The sequence below is a fragment of the Ooceraea biroi genome, chromosome 5 (genome assembly GCF_003672135.1).
Source record: "Ooceraea biroi isolate clonal line C1 chromosome 5, Obir_v5.4, whole genome shotgun sequence".
NCBI classification, from domain to species: domain Eukaryota; kingdom Metazoa; phylum Arthropoda; class Insecta; order Hymenoptera; family Formicidae; genus Ooceraea; species Ooceraea biroi.
In genome coordinates this window covers 1343343-1368398 of record NC_039510.1, presented here as the reverse complement: position 1 = coordinate 1368398, position 25056 = coordinate 1343343, and the positions used below count along the sequence as shown (strand labels likewise).

At 47.1% G+C, this 25056-nt stretch overlaps 2 protein-coding genes across 3 annotated transcripts in view; one reads left to right on the top strand and one right to left on the bottom strand.

The window, feature by feature from the left end:
- Nucleotides 1–21666, top strand: part of LOC105287028 (transcription factor SOX-5) — a 41706-nt gene extending 20040 nt beyond the window's left edge. Inside the window, exons 4-9 of the mRNA XM_026969590.1 lie at nt 13710–13991; nt 14380–14758; nt 15456–15680; nt 16103–16150; nt 16312–16464; nt 16809–21666. Coding sequence (XP_026825391.1) covers nt 13710–13991; nt 14380–14758; nt 15456–15680; nt 16103–16150; nt 16312–16464; nt 16809–17302 — 1581 coding nt within the window. The 3' untranslated portion in view covers nt 17303–21666. The remainder of the gene's footprint in view (nt 1–13709; nt 13992–14379; nt 14759–15455; nt 15681–16102; nt 16151–16311; nt 16465–16808) is intronic.
- A 358-nt stretch (nt 21667–22024) lies between these two features.
- LOC105287027 (DNA-directed RNA polymerase III subunit RPC3) lies at nt 22025–24721 on the bottom strand. 2 transcript variants are annotated; one of them, XM_011352404.3, is made up of 7 exons: nt 24257–24721; nt 23921–24045; nt 23693–23847; nt 23326–23566; nt 22885–23247; nt 22407–22770; nt 22025–22312 (listed from the first exon to the last, which is right to left on the bottom strand). In XM_011352404.3, exons 1-7 carry the CDS (start codon nt 24416–24418, stop codon nt 22178–22180), a joined length of 1545 nt encoding a protein of 514 aa, XP_011350706.1. In that variant the 5' UTR covers nt 24419–24721; the 3' UTR covers nt 22025–22177. The 2 variants fall into 2 exon arrangements, with proteins under 2 accessions (XP_011350706.1, XP_011350707.1); XM_011352405.3 differs by having other exon boundaries at nt 23693–23829; nt 24257–24719.
- Between the last annotated feature and the right edge of the window lie 335 nt (nt 24722–25056).

The following is a 25056-nucleotide window of genomic DNA, read 5'->3' as shown; positions in this document are numbered from 1 at the left end:
TCTCGCACTACCACTCGCCGCTCACTCTTTCCATCTCCGTTTCACTCGTGCTCTCTGCATTTCTCCATCAATCGTTCCCCGCGTTTCCCTTTCCAAACCCCCATAGATTTGTACATCAAATATCTCTTCTGGAGCTCGCGTTTTCTCGCCATGTACTAATGCACGTAATTGCGGCTAACATCATTAAATCCATCGACCGATGCTCAAGTCGCTGACTCGCTCAAATCGTGGCCTCTCTTTTATCCATTGCTCTCGTTTTACCCGATCCTTTTGATTTTGCGATCTCGCAACAACTCGTTTTCTTTTCTCTCTCTCTCTCTCGCTCTTTCTTTTTCCCTCTTTGGATTTACCATGTTGTCATTTGCTGTTATCGTTATTTTAACTTATCCCTTTGAGACGACAAAATTACACGTAACACAATATCTGAAAATTCGGATTATATTTTGGAAATCAGAACGTACTCGATACGCTTTCCATGCGGATCCTGCGATCTCGAAAAAAAATGCAATGTTGTTAAAGGGTTTACGCATAACCGGGAGAATGCATAGTGAATGACACAGCATCCACGTTGATCCGGAGACTCATATGCGGCCAGTGTAAAAATTGAAAATGCCGGTGCTGCAATAATTGAAGGTTTCAATCGAGTTTATTCGCGCCAAAAGCGCGCATTCGGTATCGGATGAAATTGAATTACAGCTTGAAAAAGTGAGTGAGTGAGAGAGAGACAGGGATGAAGGGAGGGAGCGGGTGGGACACTTGTGTGTAAACCGGCGTTGCGTTCTAGGTATCGATAGCTGATCGGGGACCATCGGTGTAAAACGCGTTCAATCAGCTTCGTATACGTGCCGTGTATTCGTGAGCGGCCGGCATATCGGAAGTAATACTGCACTCCAAAAATCGACGATACGATTACGCGGCGGCAGTACCTGTTTTCGTATTTTTTAACCGTAACTGCAGCGATCCAACCGACCCGTTATTCAACGTCCGATTGAATGATCGTAACAAGGGGTAACTCGTTTTATCCTCCGATACGTTTGCCACGCACAACGTCTTTCTCTCTCTCTCTCTCTCTCTCTCTCACATGTACATACGTATGTGTACACTCACGCCTCTCTCGCATATAATAGTCCACACGCAATCAGTATTATTATCAATATAAATGTCAGACGCTTCAGCATCTCGTTAATGTGAATCCATTTGCACATTGAGCGATTCCCGACGACTGTAATCGTCATGGTCGGTAGCCGCCCTGCATCTTGATTAGACTCGCATTAATGTCGCGACGGTTGTGGCCGTGCATTAATTCATCGCTAATTAGTGCGAAAATAATATATCAGTTGATATAAATACATGTGTCGTAAACGATCAATCTTAGATCAAAAAAACCTGAAGGAAAACTATTGTAGAAACTTGCACGGCACTATCTCTCGAACTCTGTTGAGTTGTCTCTCTCTTTCTCTCTTTCGCATATCGTTCTCTCCATGCACAGACAAATATACGTTGGTACGTGATATTTGGTGCAATTGTATCTTTACCGAGTTACCTTTAACGAGCGTTATATTAATTAAGAAACAATCATCGGACGGATGCATCAAACAGAAAGGACGTGGCGGCTGCGACCGAATCACTCGACTACGGCATTACGGGCCCTCTTGTGCCCTCTGCGCGCTTCTCCTTAAGCAACTCGACCTCATCTAATTTCCCGCGACGGGAGAAAAATCTCTCGTAATTATTTTTCTCGTTAATGCGCCCCATTGTCCGGGCGCGTCGGGTCCCCACGCTATCGGTAGCCCCACGCCGCGTCTTAATTAAATCTGCGTACTGTCAAACGAAGCGTACGGCGAAATTTCGCGGACGCTTCGCGGTTTAACGAGCGCGTCGACGTGTTGACGCGATCATCGCGGACGGATGAGGTCCACGTGGGAAAAAATGTTGGGTTCTCGTCTGAAGCAACAATCACCCAGCTTGCGGAGTAGCAATCACGACATCGCTACATCGCCACTTAATTTCCCGCGGCGGAGCGACGGAATTTTTAACGCCGACGATGAGGTCGCTTCGCAAAGTCGAGCCTGAGCCTCCCCTCACTTCGCCCCCGATAATACCATTGTTAGAGAAGGAAGATAATTATTCGCGGGAATGAATCAGGTTCCCTTCTCCAGTTCCGCGAAAGCGAAACCCTCGCTGCCGAGGAGAGGACGTACGTGGACGCTGCGATGAATATCCGCGAGACGATGGAGAGCGTCGCGCCTCCGCGGCCGCTCTTATCTAACGGCGGCCCCCACGTTGGCGACACGGATTGTTAACTGAATCCGGGAGCTGGCATTGTTCGAGAGTACCGAGCGCGCAACAGTGTATCCATTGTATTCTTTCGCGGGCACGTCCGCGTCGCTGCTTTTCTTCCTCTGCCTCTCCGATAGCTTTTTCTGTTTCGTCTCTTTCGCGATCAGTCGTCACCGACGACTGATTGTCTCTCCTTCTCTCTCGTGACTCTTCTCATTGTAATTTCTCGACCCGCGCCCGCGCGGGTATTGCATTGTTCGCAGTTGATCTCGGCGTGATCCTCGTCTCGAGTCTCGTTCACTCGTCTGGCTCTTTCGGTTTCACGGCTGTACCAGCATCCGCTTATCGAGGGTATCGGTCTCCCTCGCAGCGAGCAGACGCGCGCGTAAGGTCCGAAGCGCACGCACTTTGCTCGCGGCAGCGGATATAACGCGCGTTTTCGGCCGCGGTGCCGAGAATAGTTCAAAGTAAATACCGCGCTGTGAGTGTTGCCTTCTAATCTTCTTCTCCTTCTTCCACGGGCGATATTCTGATTGCATTATGAGCCGGCCTCGTGCAGACACAGCTCCTCGAGAGGATACTCCATCGACGCTGATGTAACGCGCGCCCGCGAATATTGTCGCCAGTGGTAAGTGGCGGTGTCTGATTAACCGGTTCGCGTAGATCATCGTAGGATCACCTAACTAACCATGTCTTGCAATCAGCGAAACACCGGAGATGTATCGAAGATTTGGCATTACGGATGAACGACTTTTTGTGGCCCATCCATTGACATCTCTAATAAGTTAAAATTTTATTCATTTAAAAATTCAGAGCAAACATTTTCCTGTCAAAAGTTGAATTGGTCTCTATTGAACAGCGTAACATAATATTAATTAATTTAAATATTCACAAAGAATACGTTACTTCCGCCAGACAATTTTACTCAAAGGGAAAACTATTTATTATTCGTCCATTCTGGCTGGTTTAGTCGAAAAAAGAGCCTGATTCCGGCCCTTATCAAGTGCACAATACAATAACAGTTATTTTTGGCTGAAAATAACTGAAAACTTTTCAAGGAGCACCTCAATGTGACAATAGTTCTACAGCGATCATCTATCGACATAGATCGATATAGATAGTCGATAGATGATCGCTGTAGAACTATTGTCACATTGAGGTGCTCCTTGAAAAGTTTTCAGTTATTTTCAGCCAAAAATAACTGTTATTGTATTGTGCACTTGCTAAGGGCCCGAATCAGGGTCGAAACGTCGTGCTCTTTTTTCGAATAAACCAACCAGAATGGTCGAATAATAAATAATTTTTCCTTTAATTTAAATATTAATTAATTTAAAACGTAGGACTATTTATAATATTTTCAAGAACAGGCAGAGATTGCTGGTTCAGGATTCAGATCATCCAACGAAGCGGATCCGCTTCGAGCTACTTCGGAAACGGAGCGACCGCGCGCGTAACAATAGGGGCGCAGATTTTGGCCGCGGTATTTGACTCTGGATATATCTCGCGGAGAGATCACGGGAGGAGCACAGAATGAAGTGGAAGTGGGTACTCGGCGGGGGCATTGAGTGCGGTTATACTTGTAACTTGGACGGCGACCCCGTGAGGGAGAGAGAAAGAGAGAGAAATGGAGAGACGTCAGGGGAGGGTAGCCGCGGGTGCAACGGTAGTAAGAATTCAGCCGCGTGCACGCGCGCGCGCGCGAGCGAATGTGAATGAGCCCCGCAGCTGCCACATTCCTGTGTGCCATCACCGCGATTTCCTTCCATTTTCTTTAACCTCCTCCTCCTCCTCTTCCTTCATCTTCTCATCTCGCCCGAACATTCTCCTCTCGAGAGGGACGCGGCGTCGGGTCGCACTCGCATCACGCGCAAAGCTCGCGCGCGCGACATCATTTCATTGTCTCGTCGCGATCTTGAACGAGTGGGGTACGCATCGAGCGACCGGTTGCATAAACGCGCGATGCAACTGCTCGCAGAAGCCGAATTTCGGCACGCCAGGTGTTCGATGAACAGCGCAGGACACTTTAAAACCGGTGTCCGATAATCGTTTCGCGCAAAACATTGAGCGGTGAGCAACACCCCTGAAACTTCTTTCGCGACCTGCTTATGGAGTTTTTTAACATCTTCCAGTCGACTATAAAGAACGGCTCAGTCGACTGAATCATTCCTTAAATGGGTGCAGCACGCGTGCGACATCATTTTATTGTTACGCGTGTGAGAGATAATCATCGCATATATCTATTTCTGTATTTATGTATGAGGTATTATATACCTCATTCTGTGGAATGTGCAGCGTGGCGCAAAGGTGCCGATATTAGCTTACGGTACATACACGCATTCGCGTAAACGAGCCTTTTCGGAGCACGCGAGCGTGCGGCTTACTACCCGCTCTGGGGAACCGCGGGTTGTTTCGCTTTGCCTTCATTACGACGGCAAACGATCCTGAGAGGTGCGCTCCGTGGTGTCACGTTAAAAATTACGCGCACGTTATGGGCATCAAAGCCGGCCGCGTTTTAACGCAACGCTGAACGGGAACCGCGAGCGGAGGAATTTCGTTTCGAGCGTTCCTTCGGGACTCTCCATACGTGTCAATCGACGGTTGACTCTTGAGATTTGTATACGACGATCTCTGTCAATGATGAATAATTGAAAGATAAATGATTAATGTAAACCACTCGAGCTCGTTCCGTAACGACATCACCGTCACACGGGTGATAGAGTTTCAATGTGACGTTTGCACATTATTGACAAGTGAAAAAATTGATGAATATTAATTGAGCTAGTTTTTTGACCGCACATAATGATTAAAAACATACAAACGCTATGATTAAATCCTTATTGTGCAACATGCTAATTCCCGTGGTTAGACTTGCAATATCGCTCGCGTTGCGTATCAGTATGTGTGTGTATACCTCGCATCTGCTTAAGATCGTTCCGCTGGAATCGCGCTTAAAAGTATTCAACAATGCGACGTATAATTCTTCCCGCACAAAGGAATCGCGAAGAATTCCAGTTATCTCGGAATGGGCGGCCGCAGAAGGATGTCTCCGCGATTTTATTAATCGCCGTGGAGTAACTGGCTCTTCCGTTGCGCGTGTCATCTCCGGGTTCCGAGAAAGGCGCTTTGCCTTTCGCGAGATCAACGTGGCAGATGCAACAACGATGCGGCAGGAGAACGGTTGTGCATATCGCACGTGACAGACGGCAGGCTGCTCGTTGGAGAATCTAATTGATTCGCATTAAAGATACACAGGATCTATTTCCAGAAATGGGATATCGATTGGCACATGAGCACAAGTTCCGCCTGTAATTTGTCAGCGTTTCCGAGTACATTGTTCGGCGCGATCTCGCGAAATTCATTTGCGAAAGCCGCATGTGGACCGATCTTGCAAAACGCGAGGTTGCGGATTATCGAAGGAATCAGGAATGATTTTTTTCTCTTTTCAACGGTGACGACTTCGTTGAATTCTTTCCTCGTGTGATCTTGCATGATCGTATCCACTCGCACGCGCGCATAATGCGCGCGGTTGACACAAGAGGAATTATTATACAATAGGATTGTGGTTGCGAGGGGAGGAAAGAAGAGGACGAGGGGCACCGTGACACGTGCATCGCGCGCATTATTCTCGTTTCTCAAGTGGTCCAAGCATCTCGGGGATCTCGGGGCTTCTCTGCGGAACAAGCGTTCGAGGAAGAAAGGAGCGAGTTGGAACGGGAAGCGCGCGAAAAAGGGAATGAAGGGCGAAGGGAACAACGATGTCTTGAGCCCCCGTACGCGCAGTCGTGATGCACATATAAAATTAATTAAAATCGACGGATACGCGAGGAGGGGAGCTGCTTATTGTACGTATCCCGACGCGGAGAGCACGACGAGCACGTGGTAAGGTGGCTGGAGGTACGTAGCTGCGTATTGTGTGCTAACCAACCCCCGTGGTCGTTCTGCCTCCACCGTTGCCTCCTCGTTTCCCGTCTTCTTTCTTGTAGTACTCCGATATCGCCATCATCAGCCAGCGGAAGTGTGAGTGCGGTTATACGGCCGCCTCACAAAGCTTGGCTTGTTAGAAGTTAATCACTCTCCGACTGACGTTACAGAGACGTATCTGCGTATCTCTTGGTATTGTTCCGATCCTTGGCTGGTTAACTTTTAACGCTTAGGCGGAAAGATATTTTCCTGTCCGCTGTTCTCTCATCATTAATCTCTCTGAAGAAAGATTGAAATTGGTATTAATAATGTAGGACAGGTCGTTCTCGATTTCTATGCCGCGACGATACTTTTGATCACTCTGAGTTAAGAGGACCCATGAGAAAAATTACATGCTATGCTCGCGACAAGAACAAGAACAAGACGCTCTCGAACGATAACGTCGTGGCATAAACCGATCATCGAGGTGTCGATGTGGCACGGTGACAGTACGTCGCGGTTGTCGACTGCCACGACGATGAAGAGACAGTAGGGTCGCTGGGTGATCTTCTCTCGAGAGGGGTGACCGTTGATGGGAATGCCGACGATCGAGACAAAGAGAACGTGGGGCAGATAGAGCGATCCTGTGGAAAGAAAGGGGAATGACGTGAGTAGGATGGATCTCCTTCTCTCTTTTTCTTTTCCTCTTTTTCTCTATTTCACTGAAAGAGACGAATTCGAGTCGAAGGAGGCGAGAGAAGAAGAAAATACGTCGCGAAAAGCAAGATGAAACCGAAGGAGACAGCGATGCGAGATTGCCCTCCACGCTCGCCTCAAAGTTGACGGGAGTTACTGTGGACGCGTCTCGACGTTCCCCTCGGTCCCCGGGGACACTCGCACACGACTGCCTTGCCGCACACGATCGTCGCGAAAAGAACTCCCGGGCGACCGTAAGAAGCCGAGGACAATAATCCCGCTGACAGCCGGCTCATCGTCGCGGCTTATTTCGATCCGCCAATGGGCCCTGAGCCGTTAAGAGGAACGTAGTTTCTACGCTGGCCCCCCGCCGGTGTACACGCTGTCATATGCCTCGTAATATCGGGCTTTAATGCCATTAACGCGCACTTACATATCGACGTACTTACGTATCGTTGGTACGAGTGTGCGCGAGCACACAGACTGAAATGTTAAGAAAGAAAGTGTTCGACTAGATCCTCATATGCGCTCGCCAGCTCTTGAAGATTATTTACTCAGCAAAATAAATCTGAGGTAATAGCATCCTATTTTGATTAAGCAGAAGCTGGAGAAGGGATAGCAACGATGTGTATGAATATATTTCTATATTACTATATATACATACATATATATATATATATATATTTCTATACCGAGAGGTCATGAGATATTTAACGTACAATATTGAGTGCGCAGATAAAGATATCTTCTATCAGCTAGTAAAAATGACGGTACGTAAAAATAAATCTGCTTATGCAACGAAAAATATACTATCTTTCTAAGTCCGATATAAAATTGCTGCAAAACAGCAATTCTTAATCGCGTGTTTATGCGCCGCCAGGAACATGCCATTCTCCATTCTGTCAGTTCTGTGCGCGTGAGAATTCCACGTTCGTCATCGAAGAAAAAAAGGAGAGAAGCCCTTTGCTCTTCCTCACGGCCTACCTGTCCCGGTAACGGAATGCTCAGAAGACTCCAGATTGTGAATATTAACCGCGAGAGATTTGCGACGATGCGGTTGCACGCAATTTCCTGACTGCTCGCCGGCGCTTCGGAGTGATTCGAATGCGGTTGACTGTCTCGCTACTGTTCGGTATTCGTGTCAGTTGGCACGAATATGGAGGCTTGTTCGCAAAAGAACGGGAAAACGCATCGGCAAACAGTGAACGAGAAAGCCGCGTGTAGTTTTCAGGCCGACGAAAAGGACACGCGTTTACAGAGTGGTGTGAACGATAGTAGTTAGGTAGTCATGCTGTGCGCACTCCTGATGATCCTGATGATCTAGGCTACTCTGTAGGTCTGCGTTACGCGCTCGCGAATCAGAATGCATGAATCGGAATCCCGATGCGATCTATTCGCATGAACGATTATCAGTTCCCAACTGCATCCTAAGCCAACTCGGTCGGCGGGAAGTGGTGAATGCGTTATTTTCGTTTAGCGAGAAGCTGACCGAACTGCCGGGACAGTATTCCTGACCTATCACTCGCTGACGCGATTATCTTAATCGCTTTCTCGGAAATTCTCGGAGGATTATTGCGCGGCGATCGAACTATTGATCGACGGGAAATCAATGGCCGCGTGTGTGTCGTACGTGTCGCGCGAGTTTGCTCAGCGCAACCGACACAGAGATCCTACATAGTTAACTGCACGTTATCACAATTGCTCGCGGAACCGATGACGTGAGCTGAAAAGGGAACAAAGTCGCCTTTGTGATGTGAACCCGCGCGATCGTGAAACGCGCGTAACGCCTGCATCAGACGACTACGAGTTGGAGATTGAAGTTGCGAGCTGGAGATTGCGGTATTTGACCAATCAAAATGTTACCCGCTACATCTCGATTGATGAAATTCCAATCTCCAATGCATAGTCTAGTACGGGCTCAATGCTCGAACGCCGTTGGATAGTCGTTCTCACATTCGAGACGATATCGGCCAGCAGCGCGGCGCGGCCAAAAGGAATTAATATATTAACATTAGCGCGCGGTAGCCAACCCGGGCGTACCCGATGATCGGCCAATCTGTTTATCCGCCGACGCGGAATATCAAAAGGATTAGGAGCGGCGAATAGATAATAAACATCGGCCAATAAAGATATCCGAAAATATCCGCGGCGTGCAACGCGCGCGTCTGTCCGTGTCCACCGTGCCCATGCTGAGATCTATGATTATGGATCCCGCGAGGTCAAACCCCGTGTCTTTTGACGAATGCGCGGGACGTCTGTTCCGTGTGCCTTCTGCAGCCTCGCAAAAGGGAACATAAATCGTGTATTACGTAGCGCGAGACGTTGAAACACATTATCGTTTCTTCTTCATCCGCAGAATGCGTGAAAGTAACATGCTAACGCATAACGAGGAAAAATACTGGACAAACAAATTTTACAAAATTATATCGTGCGCTTTTCTCGACTAGTCATATGTAACAAACGTGCATAGGAATTACGTTGAGGTAATCATGGTAGGGAATTAATGGTGATGCGAAGTATACTTTACATAAAGCCTTGTGATATCGTTCGGCAAGTACGATACCGCATTAATGTTGGCCATGCATTTACATTTACACAGTCCACGTGTCAAATACGTATGAAGTAAAGATTAAATTCACATGTTCTAGGATGTAATTTATTATTTCATACGTAATTCAGACAATCTCGAACTGTGAAAAAGCAGTGGTTACTTTTTAACAGTTGTCGACGTTGGATTACGTGCGTAATGTTAATTTGCGCATAGACTGTCCTCGCATTGATTTTTTACGGATACCACGAGAGGGAGAAATCACTGTATGACACACGTGGCATAATGCGATTCCAACTGCAAGGATATATAAATGGCATCAACAACGTACAACAACGAATCACTATAAACGGCGCACATGAAAGGAAGCAATCCTCGTGACGGAATATCCTGCGGAGAAATGTCAATATTCGAGGAACACAGCAGCTACACAGCTACATAATTTCAGTCTAAAATAGCTCGCAAGATTATTGATGCAAACATCTTGCCGACGAACATTTCAGTCGAGAGAAACTCGCTTTAAGCGAGCTGCAAAAATTGTCGTTAAAATCAAGACATCCGGTAATCCGGAGAATCCGTGACGATGATGTTTTTCCAGCTTTATCCGTGCGATCTGCATCATTGACGTCGATCTCTGTAACATCGTCGATTGCTGCATTATGCATTGCCACACTCGAATGTGATTCGCGAGACGAGAGACAATCGGCGAGCTCTTGAAAAGACGGTCACTCGAAAGACCAGCGAGGTACCATCCACCATCTCGTACTGTCCGCACTCCGCTTGAAAAGCGGCGCCACGAAAATACCGCTTCCGGTTGCCCTAGATTCCCGCAATTCAGGGGTCCCTCTCTCGCACTCGCTCCTCTGTCCGCCCCGTGCGGCCGAGCGCGAATCCCGTTCAAAGCCGGTCCATAACTTATGCATTCACCGGCCGGTCCCCTTGTGTGACGTCGGATTCCGTGTCTCTCTTTTAAAATTCCATTAAAGGGTGCAACGGCGCTTTTCTGCGTCCACGGCTCCTCGTTGTCTCGCGCGTCGCGTCCGCGAGGAGGGCTGGCAGGACCCAGCTTCATCTCCTTCTTCTCGTCCGCCTCCTATTCGTGCTCCTCTCGTTTGTGCCGTTCAATCGATTATTCATACCAGTGGTGTATTTCGGGACGGGAACGATCGCGATAAGATTGCGCTGATATCCGGCGAGGCCTTAATCCGATCTACGTGCGTGCGGACTGCCTTCGCTCTTGGGAGAGTCGACTCTCTCTCGGCTCGGCGCGGCACGGCGCGACGTAATTTTAGACAGTACCCGTCAGTGACAGTCTTTATAACGCATGTGAAGTATGAACCACTTCCGGTGGATCCACGTCATCCCCTTGCGCGTCCCCCTGCGCTCGTGCACTCGAGCGCGAGTGCTCCGATTCTAAATGTAGACAAGCGAATTCGCGTGGCCCTTAGCCCTCGCTCTTTCGCGCGTCGTCTCTCGCGTGTCGCCGGCAAACATCGCGTCGTTGATGCAACGACCAGTTTTCCGTTAAACAAATTTAAATATATAAGATTCGCTGGAACATGTAATAATAGAACTACGGCCGTGGTATTCGAGTTGATCGATGTTCGAGTGTTACGAATCAAATATGCACGTAATTGCATCGCAATATCGCGCAGCGCAAAGCAAGATTGCAATAAATCATTGGAACGTCGAATTATTTAGGATATCACGCGGCATATGACTAAATCGGGCATGCCACTCTCCATCGCTCCCTCTTCCTCCCCGAGTCGCATCATGCGCGATCTCGATCGATCGATGATCCGACGCCGGATGATAGTCCACCCGAGTAGCCGATTATACGGGGGGTGGCAGGTACGTTTTGGTAATTGCGCGGCTAAGTTTAGGCGGTGCAGTTGGCGTCAATGCGCGGATGCATATTCAGAACGGGGCTCCTCATATTCTTATGCTCACTTACTAAAGCGCTGCGTCGCGCGCGTGGATGTGTGAATGTGAATGGAACTTGCTGGCACCCCGCCTGTTTATATTTAGCCACTGTGGGCGGTATAGCTGTCACGGATACGTATCATCGGCATAACTGAACTCTGCAAATGAATAATGAAGTTCCAGTCGTTTCTCTATCCTTCCTCCCTCCCCTCTTCCCTTTCACACTCTCTCTCCCTCGCCCTGCGCTCGTTCCTCTCTCCTCCGCCTTTGTCGACCGTTATAGGTACCCCGAACCGAACACGTTGCCCGAATTGGCGTTACCCGGTCGCGTCTCATTGTCTCTCGTCGCCAATTCTTCGCGCTCGCATTACGAAGCGAACACGAGCGGACGTGTGGTCTCAATGAACTGCGTACGCCCGTATGTAGGTGCATAAACGATCACTTCGACAGCTTTTAGGTGGTCGCCGAGCCGGCGTGTCGTAAAAGACCGTAACGTCGACGAACGCAGAATGGAGAGAGAAAGGAGGGAGTAAGTCATACGGATACTCTTAATCACGTAATGACTGTCTTGTTCCATCACGATTTAATATGATGTTCGAATGACATCTGTATTTGCTCTCTAATGATTGAATCTGTTTTGTCTAACTTGCTGAACAGAGATCGTTCATTAATTGATATCGAAAATATCGAGAATGGGGTAAACGCCATTAATTTTTATTAACATACTCTACAGAAAGAAAAGGATGTGAGAGGAGATGGAATTTTTCGGTTAATCTCCGTAAATGCTGAGCACTGGTGCCTCTGACGTGCGATTTCTAATATGGCCGATATCGACTGATCGTTCGATATGCATATTAATCGGTTTTTTACGCTCCCGCACATTGTAATCGTTTCACGCGTCGATCGTTAGTGTTGCAACCATTTTCCTCGTCCGTTCGCGCTTCTTGCGCTGGTGTTCTTAACAATCCACGGAGGTCGACAAGAAGTTCCCGGCTAAACAGCTAATCGACGCGAAAGGTCTCGGGCTTATCGCCACTTATCGTTGTGCAACGCCGCATGTTTTGCGCGGATTTTTGCGTCGCCAACCCGGACGCGAGCTTACCCCACAGTTTTTATTTCCATCGCAACTGCTTACAATGTGCGGCTGGCAAAGTCCTCCTACTCTAACAAAGTCGGGGACTCTACAGCCGCGGCAAACTTGTCGCGAGAGCCTCGTGCCGATCGTAAATCATTTGCCGCGATCCACCATCGAGCACCGCAGGAATTAATAATCGCTCGAGAAGGGCGATGCAAGCGGCGGCGGCGGTTGCATCCAGCGTCGCGCGCGCGTGACGTCTCAGCTGGTGCACAGGCCGGATGAATAAACGTCTTCCTTATCGTCTAAAATAAGCCCCACGCATATCTGGACCGCGGCCAGGACGTAGGAAAGTACAATGATATCCGTCGCGTAAATTGTTGCGTTCCTGTGGAGGGACGCGGATCAGATATATTCTGCGAGTCTAAATCCGGCATGCCTTATACGCTATTAATACGACATTCATCGAAAAATTCGCTGGCGATGCACTTGGCTGCCCGACCCGCTTGACCGCGTCGATACTACCAGTTTTTCTTTCTCTCTCTCGCACGCGCAATTAGACTGCTGCCTGTTTAGCTGTGAAATAGCCATTTTTCGTAGACGCGATATTTATATCGGCACGATACACGATCCCGCGCTGCGACGTAAATGTTATACATCCGAAACAATTTTAATGATTAAAAATGCTTTTTCGATACGCGGCGCTGACGAGGCCTCTGTTTGTGCTCGGATCGCGCGAACCGGAAAATCTGCCGGCGTGTAACGAAAATCGGGAAAAAATATTTTCCGCGCAAATACTCATAATTGGCACGCTTCATACATGAGGTCATTCCATCTGGGTGAAGTGTCAAAGTGACAACGCATCGGCCGTTCGGAATCAACCGCTGAACCCACAATTCGCAATTTTTATATCGCGGTGTCGATAAAAAGTCAGATATGCGCGCAACGCAAAAGATTATATATTTCTATCCGATTAATCCAAATGAGAAGAGTGCGGAACTTTACATAAGCCCAGTAAATAACATTGTGTGTAATCACAAGTTTTTGTGTCAGCGCACTAAATTACGGCTGCATAAAATATAAATTGTTTATCGTACTTACATAAATGTTACAAGACCAAGAGATATTTTCAACCATACATACGATACACGTCGCACTATCCGTCACGCTCAACAGACAAAGCGAAGCATGCGATTGGAACTACTCCCGTGCACCTCCGCGATATTCGCAATACCCGAAACACGCGGCGTCTTTTTATTATAATTAGTGGCCCGTGTGACTTCACAGACGTCGTATCCCGCACACATGACGGTCGCAGACTCGCAGAAGCAAATCGAGATGCAGCGGCTGCAGACGGAGCACCTGAAGCGCCAGCAGCAGGAGCACATCATGCAGCACAACATCCAGGAGCTGCAGGCGCAGATGACGAAGAGCCAGCTGGGCATGTCGGGGATGTTCCTACCGTTCTTCGAGCAGCTCAGGGGGCTGCCCGTGCAGTCGCCCATGCCGCTGCCGCCGGCCACGTCCACCGCCACCACTGGCAACAAGCATATCAACTCCATCGCCAATGTACGTGGCTCGGTGATTATCGATAATCGCTGTCTGCAATTCAGCGGTCCCCGTTTATTGGCTATACGCGCTCGATTCATCCCTCACTGGTTCCGTGTTATGAACATTTTTTTGTCATCTCCCTCATTTTCGGCGCGAGCTACTCGTTTGGCGGAAACTTCCTGTCACATTCAATATAGTTGCACAATTATTACTACTATTATTACTATTATTATTATTATTATTATTGTTACTGTTGTTACTATTAATATACGGAGAATTAGACGTTTGAGATCCCGAGTGTTCTGTTGCTTGTTCGAAAAGCATGATGGTTCCGACGTTGACTCCACTTCGACAAGTATACCTAATAGGAAAATGTTGCTTATAAAGATCTGGCTTTTGTTCGCAGATGATCAGCGGCCACCGGGAGGGCCCGAGCTGGGCGACCGCGCACCTCGCGCAGATGACCACGCAGCTGGAGAAGGAATCGCCGTCGCCGGCACCAATCTCGTCCGCGGTTGCGCCCACGGCGCCGCCGCTCCAGGACCTCGACGCGCCGCTCAACCTCACGAAGCCGAAGTCGACGTCGTCGGGTGCGACCGCGTCTTCCTCGTCGCCCGGAAGCGACTCGCACTCGACCGGCGCCGGAAGCAGCGGCCAGCAGGAGCAACCGTTAGCGGCGACCGCGCCCAAGCTGTTCCCGCCAGGTCTGCCGATACCGCGGAATTACCTGCCGACCCTCCCCTACGCCGGCTTGCCGCCGCATCTCAGCACTTTGTCTTCGCCGAGTGAGTGTGAGACCGACGTTTTACTGATCGTTAAACTGATTTACGTACTGATTCTCGCGCTTCATGATGCTCGGCGGTTGCGATTCGCCGAGAGCGGGGAAGAGAGAGAGAGGGAGAGAGAAAACGGAATGAAACGAGCGAGCCGAGAGTTGCAACCGTTCCGGTTGCAACGGTGCCGTAGCAACAGTGCGTGGATCGGTGAATGAAATTGTGAATGAGTCGGGACGGCTTGCGTGGTTACCACGAGAAGTCATTGCCATTCAAGAGCACGGTTTACGTGCTTTTACGCGTGTACGCGTACGCTCGCTCTCGTTACCCGCGTATCTTCCTGTGGCCAACGTCCGCGCGAGAACGTCGGAATGCCCGTTTCATCGATCGATCGCTCGTCCAAGTCCATATGCGCTGCGTAGGTGTGATCTTATCATCCAGATTCAAGCTTTCATTTGAGAGAAAGTCATATTTGATTAAACAAATTAATCCGTAGAAAAAATGTTCAATATTACTGAATTAAAAGATGCGAGAGAAAGCGTTGAACGAAATTTTCCGATCGATCTAGACTTGAACGAGCGATCTTGCAGACAAAATTTATAGTTCTTTGGCATCTCGTGTCTCAGTCGAGTATTTTATTATCTTGAGATCATGATCGAGTATCTTCATTGCACGGCTCTCATTCCGTTTCTCCGGTGACCCGTTACAGTGGGCAAAGTAATGGGCAAAGACGAAGCCGGTGGACCCGGTGGATCTGTGGCGGCTGCTGCGGTCGCAGCCGTGGAGAAGCACTTCGCGATGCACGGGCTCTACGGATTGCCGCCGAGTGCAGGTGCGATGCCACCGTCGGCCCAGACTCAAAGACCGATCAAGCATTCTGGCTCTCGAGAGGAGACACCTCAGGAAGAGCAAGACTTCCTCTCGTCGTCTCACAGTAAGTAGACGGCGAATGCACGGGGAGGGGAGGGGGGGGGGTGTTAATCGTTGAGAGATAGACGCAAGAAGATTTTTATATAAATAATATAAAAATTATTCAGCGAGAGCTGCCAGCATGTTAAGAATTCTTTCTGAAACATGGAATTACTTTTTTCTTAAGCAACACAAATTATATAATGGAAAATCTCATAACTAAAGATAAAAATCAGTTTAGAATTAATTGCAAGGTAGAATCAACTAACGTAAATTATATAGATATTTTTTTATCGCAATTTATTATATAAATTTGCGCTGTTGTATTATACAAAATCATGAATGTTGTAAAAAACTTATGCAACATATTACTTATATTATAAAACCTGTATATAATAATCGCGTCACGTTGCACCTCAAGTACATGATTTGATTTTGAAATTGCAGTGTGGCGAGATCCGACGTATAAAGTAGCGGAAGACATAACGGAAAAAGGTAAGCAGTTCTATGGAGTAACGATTAGCTTGATATTACGCTCTTGTTTTGAGAGCGCCAAGTGACGCCCTCACGAAATTAGATTCGTTTCTCACGAGAGTATCGTGAATCGCGACGACGGCGTGACATCTAACGCTCCTATCTCCTCTCTCTTTCTTCAGCTAAAATGGTGAGGCAGCAAAAAAGGGAGAGTGAGAACAAACCGCATATCAAACGACCTATGAACGCATTTATGGTCTGGGCCAAGGACGAGCGTAGAAAGATCTTGAAAGCCTGCCCGGACATGCACAATTCGAACATATCGAAAATTCTCGGTAAGTAATCGCATCTGATCAATATCGCCTTTCACATTTAGTAGTAATCAGCATTCCACGCGTGCATTTTCAAGAATTCTCATTCCCAAGTCGATCAATTGCGCGTGAAATTTCACACTCGTGCGATCATGCTTCCTGAAATTCGACGGTGGCGTTAAACAAACGATGCACTTTGCCGGAATAAAACTTTCTTGAATTCGATTTCATCGTTCTAATCGTAATATAATCGCATTGTCAAAGCACGTTTCCGACTCGTTATCAAACCCACTCGAACCGCTTACACTTAAACGCGCTTAATTTCTCGCATCGCACGAGAATAAAAGTATTTCCTCTATCGGTTGCAGGCGCCCGGTGGAAGTCGATGTCGAATTCGGAGAAGCAGCCGTACTATGAGGAACAGTCGCGGCTATCAAAGCTGCACATGGAGAAGCATCCGGACTACAGGTACCGGCCGCGGCCGAAGCGCACGTGTATCGTCGACGGCAAGAAGATGCGCATCTCCGAGTACAAGTCACTGATGCGGCAGCGGCGGCAGGAGATGCGGCAGCTCTGGTGTCGGGACGGTGGCGCCGAGATGAACTTCCTGTCGCCGGTGGGCGCCGATATGGCCGGCGCGCAGCATCATCCGGCTGCAGGCGCTGGCCCGTCAGCACGGCCGTCGGTCTCGCCTCCGGCGACGATGTTAAACGGCGGCGGTGCGGGTCCGAGCTCGGACCATCCGTCGTTTTACTATCCGCAGGATAGTCTCTCGCCCACAGACATGATGAACTTCTCGCCCGAGAATTCCGGCTCGATCGGCGGCTACGACGCGAGTCCGCGGCACCACGACGAGGATTGAACCGTGGCTCCGGGTCAGCCACTCTGGCCGCCCGGAGCGTCATCATCGTCATCGTCGTCATCGGTCACCGCGGCGGCAGCGGCGGCGGCCGCAGCGGCCGCAGTCGCGGCTTCCACGTCGCGGCTCGCTCATGAGCTCTTCTGGTAACCGGAAGTTTGCGGTCCGGCCTCGGTGTGCCCGCTGTCTTCCGAATCGTACGCGACGTCCGTGCGAAAAAATAAACGCAAGACTGCAAAGATGCGTTCGGATTGCGAGCGCGCCGCTTTCCGGTGGAAGAGGAGCGTGCCGAAACCTCGCCGGAGGTTGTGATATAACGTTCCATCTCTGTGCCATCGTACACGAAGGACCTAAGGTAGCGAAGCCGGAGGCACCGATGGCGCAGCCACTTGCTCGGATCCATCGTCACGTCGCTCGATCGTGTTGATGATTGTTGATGATCGGGGAGACGTCGGTTGTCCTCCGCGAATTTCTAAACGATGCAGAAACGGTGCATCATGTGCTCAGACAGTCGAATAGTTAAACGAACGACGAAATTTTGAAAACTACCTTCGCCACGGCTAATCGAGTTTACCTTTATGCGTCGGCAGAAACTTGACAATCCGTTCTCGGTATTATAATTCGCATGATTTTCGCGGTTTTTCTTCAAGACACTGCCACTACTTGTTTCCATTTCTTAGGCAGAGCAAATTCTCTTTTAAATGCATTGTAAATTCGCAATTTCAAGCCGAAGCAACGCATGAACGACGTAGCAGAACCCTCGTCTGATAGACGTCGCATTCTTCCTCAGACAAGCGTTTTCCCTCCGATTTCTTCATTCACATCGACACACGAGCGACACCGGAGGGGCACGTTCACGCACGTGGCCGCCGTCACGCATGTCGGCGTACCTCCCCGCACCTTTGCGCGTCGCACAATCAAAACCGCAGTCCACACGGAAATTCACGACGGACCTCGACGAGCGCGAGGGCACGCGAACTCGCGCGATACTTTCCAGGGACAATCGCGTGTCGCGCTGGTTCGGGGGATCCGCGCGATGGTTACGCAATCATCGTGAACCTCCGTCTTACCCTGGACGTAGATATCCACGTACACATAACGCGATGACACGATATACGGCCAAAAAGTTGTTCCTATACCTTCTAGTGTGTGTGTGCATGTGCATGTAACAATGCGCGCCGATATGAGAGAAGCGGAACGAAGACAGAAACGTAAAAAGCAAACGAAAAAGCTAGATAAAGAAACGAGAAGAAACGCATGAGTAATGAACTGGTCCCTCGCAGCATCCCCTGCACGGCACCTTCATCTCGCGACCGCCCCGCAGTCACGCAATTGTCCACCAATAATAATGTAATAAAACCACCGACGACTCCACGTTCGACGCGCCGAACGAACGTCGGAACGAGAGTGAGAGGAAGCTGGGGAAGACGACCCGGCCGCGCGATCGATCTCGCGCGTAGACGCGCGTCGCGGCTTCGTTCAATGTAAAAATGCCTAGTACTTATAGTATTTTCATCGTTAATTTATTGACTGTAAATGTAGAAGAAACGGCGGACACGCAACCGCGAGACGGGTAAGAAAGGGTAAGTCGCGATTGAGCCAGGGGGATGGGTACAGGGGCGAGAAGAGGGGCGACACGATGCAATAAGATGGACACGGGAGAATAATAACGTCGATATGTTAGTACAACGTTACGGTAAAATCGCGGATGGGATTACCACGGGGTGACACGCGCTCATCGCGACAGTAAAATCCACAATCGCGCTTTATCAGTTGCGGCCGACGTTCTCTGGTAGCGTGACACAGCGACGACGTCGCGTTACGTTACGTTTCACCGAATTACGTTCTCGCGAATGAGGGATGATGATCGCGCGTACATCCGAGAACGAGGGGAAGACGGGAATCGACTGGGAGAAACCGCTACGGACTACGGTGCGAGCCGATGCGAGAGGCGAGCACGCGGTCGTTACGGTAGGCAGCGTAGCCAAGCTGCGAGACGATCGGGATAGAGCGGTCTAATATGATTTCGGAGCTCGATGTGATAATACTTATGTGCCAAATAGCGTTTTCGCGGGCCGGGGGGTCGGGGGGTCGATTAGAGCGGAGGGGTCCCCCCCGGTTCCGAGTCGCCTCGTTGGCTCGACGTGAAGCGAATATCTTCGCGTCTCCTCCTCTACCTTCCTTTTCTTTTTTCACGTTCTCTTTCTCTCTCTCTCTCTCTCTCCTTTTTCTCCTTTTCCTCGTCTCTCTCTCTTCTCCTATTTTTTGTTATTTATAATCAGTGCAATTACGTACACGCGGTACCTAATATAATTTTATAAAGAGAGCCAGTATCCTCGATGTGCTGTGTCTGCACCCGTTTCGTTGGGGCTCGACCGGCGTCAGATTAGGGTATAGCTTAATGTTGATAATAATTTATTTTATGTATATAATGGATTTGTACAATGTGTCGGGGGGAAGCGGACTAATCGCGCGGCATCCGACACGAGCGCCAATAATTATTAATGTACAGTGTAACTATATTGTGATGTATATCTACGTAGCTACATTATATATGTAATTATTCGAGATATGTAGATTAACGAAATGTTAAACGCGACGCATATTCTTCTTTTCATTGTCATTATTATCTTTATTAATTATTATTATTATTATTATCATTATTATAAATGTTACGTTAGTATTGATATCGTCGTTGCTTACTTAGTGCTATTATTTAAGTGATCTTACTATTTTTAATAGTGAAGAAGGTTGTACGTGCCAGTTTAGACAAGAACGGCAAGTAGAATTAATCGTTGATCGTTTTACGCTCGAATACTCAAAAATCGAATTGCGACCTTGTCACCTTGTTTTGCGTAGTGCACATTGTTTCCTTGAACTCGAATCGCCTTCGGCGTGATTTTGTGATCGTTTCAGAATGTCAGTTTTTTTTATCAGTTTTTAACTTTTTTTCTCTCTTTTGCTTTAAAGAATTTTATATTTCGAGATGTGTGATTCTCTAGAGCGATTTTCTTTATCGTCGATTTCCAAAGATGAACTTTGTGAAATTTGTTTCTCCCTTATTCATCTCGCTGTCGGATGATTAGCAGCCTACCGTTTAATTGGAAGACTATAGATGTTTCGCGTAAAAGATCTGTTTGCATCTTGCATTTCTTTTCGATTGTGCCATACCCTTCATTATCGCGAGTAATTCGATTAATTCGAAGAAGAGTTTGATTGCTGCCACGCTTTGTGAGGAATTTTGTGAGATCGAGCCGTTTTGTGATGACAGCGGTCACACGTGCAATAGAGCTGGGCCGGCGTCTCGCTTCTTAAGGTCCCATTAACGTTTCGTCGGACGTAGTGTTTGTTTTGGCAAAAATTGGTTCTGCATTCCATCGATTGCGACTTCTCGAGTTATCTCGATTATTATCTCCGTTGAAATCTGCTTACGATATTTGCAGGCGCGATCTCTTCACTTCCACGGGTGTCACGGACATTACGCGATAATCCCTCAGCACACGCGATTAATTTACTGGCCTTCACATGCAACCAATGCGAATGCAAACTGTAAGAATAGTAAATTGTAAATCGAATTACACAGCTACTAATATTATAGTATATTTAACGTAAAGGAAAAAAAAGTGAACACACACTAACATCCGCTCTCAATATTCCAAGCATTCACTTCATTTACATGTACACGTTGTTGTTAATGGTATAAAAAAAATATATATATATTATATATAATAAAAATATAACGCTTTACCGAAATTCAATCTTATAGTTTTAGGTATACGACACTATTTCTAGATGAAAACTTGTATGTATGAGGGATGTACATAGCTATGCAGTACTAGTGCACACAAGTGAGGAAACGGAAGCGGAGTGAGCGAGAGAGTGAACGAGAGCGAGGAAGCGAGAAAGAGAGAGTGCATGTGTGTGTGCGGGTGCATGTACACGTGAGCAAGAGAGAAAGATAAAAGAATATAAAAGCAGTCAGAGTCGCACGTGTGGATGGAACGAGATTCTCGCGATCATCTTAACACTATTCGTGTCGTGATCGTGGTACACTATATCGGGTATCAATAGCGTAAAATCAAAATATATATATACATTTAGGACGATGGGTAAATCGCTACTCTCTCTCTCTTTTTCTCTTTCTCTCTCTCCCTTTCTCTGGTAACGCTACTTTGAGTTTTATTTATTGTGAAAAAAAAAAGAACAAGTCTGTCGCGGCTGAAGTGTTAAGATGAGCGTACAAAAGCATTATGGTAGAACAAAGGAAAAGTCATTTTTCGGAGCGCGCAGTAATCTGTAGTAGTCCAATTGTCCAATAATGCCCAGACATTCGTGCTTACCGTAAACGAGAAATCGAGATGCACCTGGTAAAAAAAAGCGCAATGACATTTTTATCGGGCGCGCAATCGCGGAGATAGTGAGACCTTACCAAGCACGTACCACATGCAAGCCGGCTGTGAACCACGTAACTGTTCCCTACGTTCGTTTCTCTCGACAATATAGGCAGACGTACGTTCATCCCATTGACCGTTCAAATGAAATCAAAATGCGCGAACGGGCGCGCACAGGCAGCAAATCGCGATCGTTCATTTCCATTAACACGATCCAAGGATGACTTTTCCTCGTAGATAGACACGAAATGCACTGTATATCGTACAATAGAGAGCAGCACTATTATAAACATGAATATATGATTATATTTATTATAATAATTTGAAAGCTAGGTACTCTTTGTTGTTTGTATTTTACAAGCGTAATCATTATTATACATAAATAAATATAAACTATATAAATGAACGAGCGCAGGAGAGTTTTATTCTTCACACTCGCGCCCCGAAAAAATGGAAACAGAATGCTACAAAGGGATAAAAAGTTTATTTAATGATACCGGACATACATGGTCAATAGAAATAATGTTTCATCGATGTGAAACTCCGCCGCCGCCAGTCCCTTGATCGCTTTCTGCGCTTTCTCGAGCTGCTCGTTCTCCGATGGCGTCATCATGTCCGCGATCTGCGGAAACGAGAGAAAACAATTTTACACATTTTTTTATTAATCATTTATTAATTTGCCGCTGCATAGAAATATATATATATATCGATATTACGTCAGCTAATTGCTGCTCCGTAGCGCCGTGTTCCCTCATGTTGGCCGAGAGTATCTGCACCCTCAGCTGCTTCTCTATCATCCGCCTGTTGCTAGTGGACTCGTGGCTGCGCCTCTGTATGATGTTGTACAGCGCCTGGCAGCAATGTTCCATCTCCATCTCGACGACTGTAGGCAGATCGATGCAGAAGCGGAACGATGCCTTCCTGCTGTCGACCGCTGACGATCCACCCTTCTTCAGTTCTTGTATCTGTATGTAGTTCTCCTGCACCAAGGTGTACGCGAAGAATTTCGCCTCTTTCGCCGGTATCATTGCCATCTGCTGAATCTGCTCCAGCGTCACGCCACTGTCCATGCGCACCAGTCTAAAATCGCACACAACTAAACGATTACGCGAAGAGCGGCGTGTGAGCGGGACGTTCGTTCGTCCACACAAGCGAAGCGGAATTTCGATGAACAATGAAACATGAAAACGTCACCTAAAAATTCGCGCGGCTTTCGAGCCAAATCTCTCGGTCACGATGTTCTCCAAAGTGACCCATGCCAGTTGCTTGAACGCGTTCTTCATGTTAATGCTGTACTGCCCGCCGCCGGAGTCGCCAACTCGCCTGACGAACTGGCTGCTGTCCTCCTCCATCATCTGCAGGTACTGATCGAGATATTGCTCCAGCTCCGGGCAGTCGAGCTTCTTCACCGCTTCCTTAATCTCGGTGTACGGAATGGGATTCGACGTGTCCGACCAAGAGGCGGTACGCACGTACATCAAGTTGATCAGCTGTCGCATGAGCTTACCGGCACTATCGTTGAACCTTTGCGTCATAGCTGATACAACAATTTGGTCCCTATAGATCGCATAACGCGCGTTGACACTCCCAAAAACATGATTAACGCTACTGGATCGTGAGATTAAACAGTCTCACCTAAAATCCTGCGTAAAGCGATCAACGTTGACCTTCCAGTATACCTTGCCATCTCCGGGATCAGCTTCTTGGCCTTGCATCATGTAATGGATGGCTCTCAGGTCAAGTTCCGGTAGATTGTAATCGGGTTTTTCCGTCTCTTTCGCCGCTGTATCGAAGGACACGCTGCGCATCAAGAACTGGTTCTTCACCAGCAATTCAAATGCATCCTTCAGATTTGGGAGGGAAACGTCTTCGTCAGCTGAAAGGACATTTGCACAGTTGATGCATCTAAATCATTCAAGTGCGCAAGAATAAATCACATCTTGGCTGATAATTTTTTCAAGAAAAGTAGAGAGATGTATCTAAAGCTTTCTTAAATTCATACACTTGTTGGATGCTTTCTCGACTCGCTTGTACGTTTTTATTATTACTTCAGACGCTGTCAAATATCCGTGCTTCAAAATTTCTTCCAGCATGATCTCACCCTCGTCTCCACAGTAGGTTTTTGTGAAGAACATGTATCTGTAACAACAAGTGATGCTTACGACAACTGATAGCTCCGACGTTAGATTTTGTTCCACGACTAGTGTTCACACTTAGTGTGTAGTAATACCTGGGGTAGCGGAGAATCATGATGATCTTGTCATGGTCTAGAGAATATTCTATAGTGTCGTCTTCCTCAATTTGCTGACAAGTAACGTAGCCGTATTTTATGAGAACGCACAGTCCTTCCTTTACCTAAATATGAGTAACATCTTTTGAGAAATATTAAAAATATCAAGGAAAATAAATTTTAATAATAAATTAATAAATTTTAAAAATATCAAGGAAAATAAATTTAGGAAAATAAATATAAATTTTATATACACTATTATTTGATACTTGCAGAGTAGAAGTTGAGGTTATGGTATTTATTTCATTAAAATAATATTGTTTAATGTTTACGTACCTTTGCTAGCGGTAGACGTGTGCCAAAACATATCGCACGTAACGTTTTCGTTCCATGTAATAAATTATTACCTATACATTTTATAAGAGGTCCAAAATGTTCCTCCAATATTAACAAGCACAATTTGTTGTAAAAGTCCCTCATGCTTCCAACAATTAACATTTACTGTTTCCACTAATTGAAAAATAAATTATCCGCGAACACTATTTTACACAACATACTCGTATTTTCTGCATTTTCACTGATATTAAAACATAACCTCAAAGCAATGAACGTGTTCATCTATTTTATATACAATTAATATTTGTATAGGTATACAATAATGTTCTTTGAACAACTCGCATTAAATAATGTAACAAAATCGCGGGGAATACACAATTATTAACAATAACAATCTTAAAGTTAAGCACACACGTCACTGCAGTTTGCACGTGGTGCAAAAGTCCATGGCGGCCAAATGAGCTCCTAGGGATTTAGAACTAAAGACACGTTTTTATTGATCACTGTACTATTTCACTATGTTGTCGATTAGTTGCTCTCTTTGCAAGTCAAACACAACGAATGTAATAAAATAATAATATAAAATCGAAGAGAGAAAAAGGGGATGTTATAATTGTCATATGCAATTATGCTGATTTGCGTCCTTTGACATAGCTTCGCAAAAGTATGAACTGATTTTTGCGCACGATAGCAATTTCATAATTATTACTTTATTACTTCATTATTATAGTAAATTGTCAAAAAAGGAACATTGTTCCCGACATGCGATTACTCGCGATTACGCGAAAATGTTCGGCGTG

Bases quoted from the DNA above. Each gene is read 5' to 3' on its own strand.
- LOC105287027 (XM_011352404.3), bottom strand. From the start codon at position 24,418: ATGTTAATTGTTGGAAGCATGAGGGACTTTTACAACAAATTGTGCTTG. The intron at 23,848-23,920 runs GTATTACTACAC...AGTTGTCGTAAG, and splicing joins ATGATTCTCCGCTACCCCAG to CATCACTTGTTGTTACAGAT. The intron at 22,313-22,406 runs GTAATATCGATA...TCGTTTCCGCAG, and splicing joins CGGAGCAGCAATTAGCTGAC to ATCGCGGACATGATGACGCC.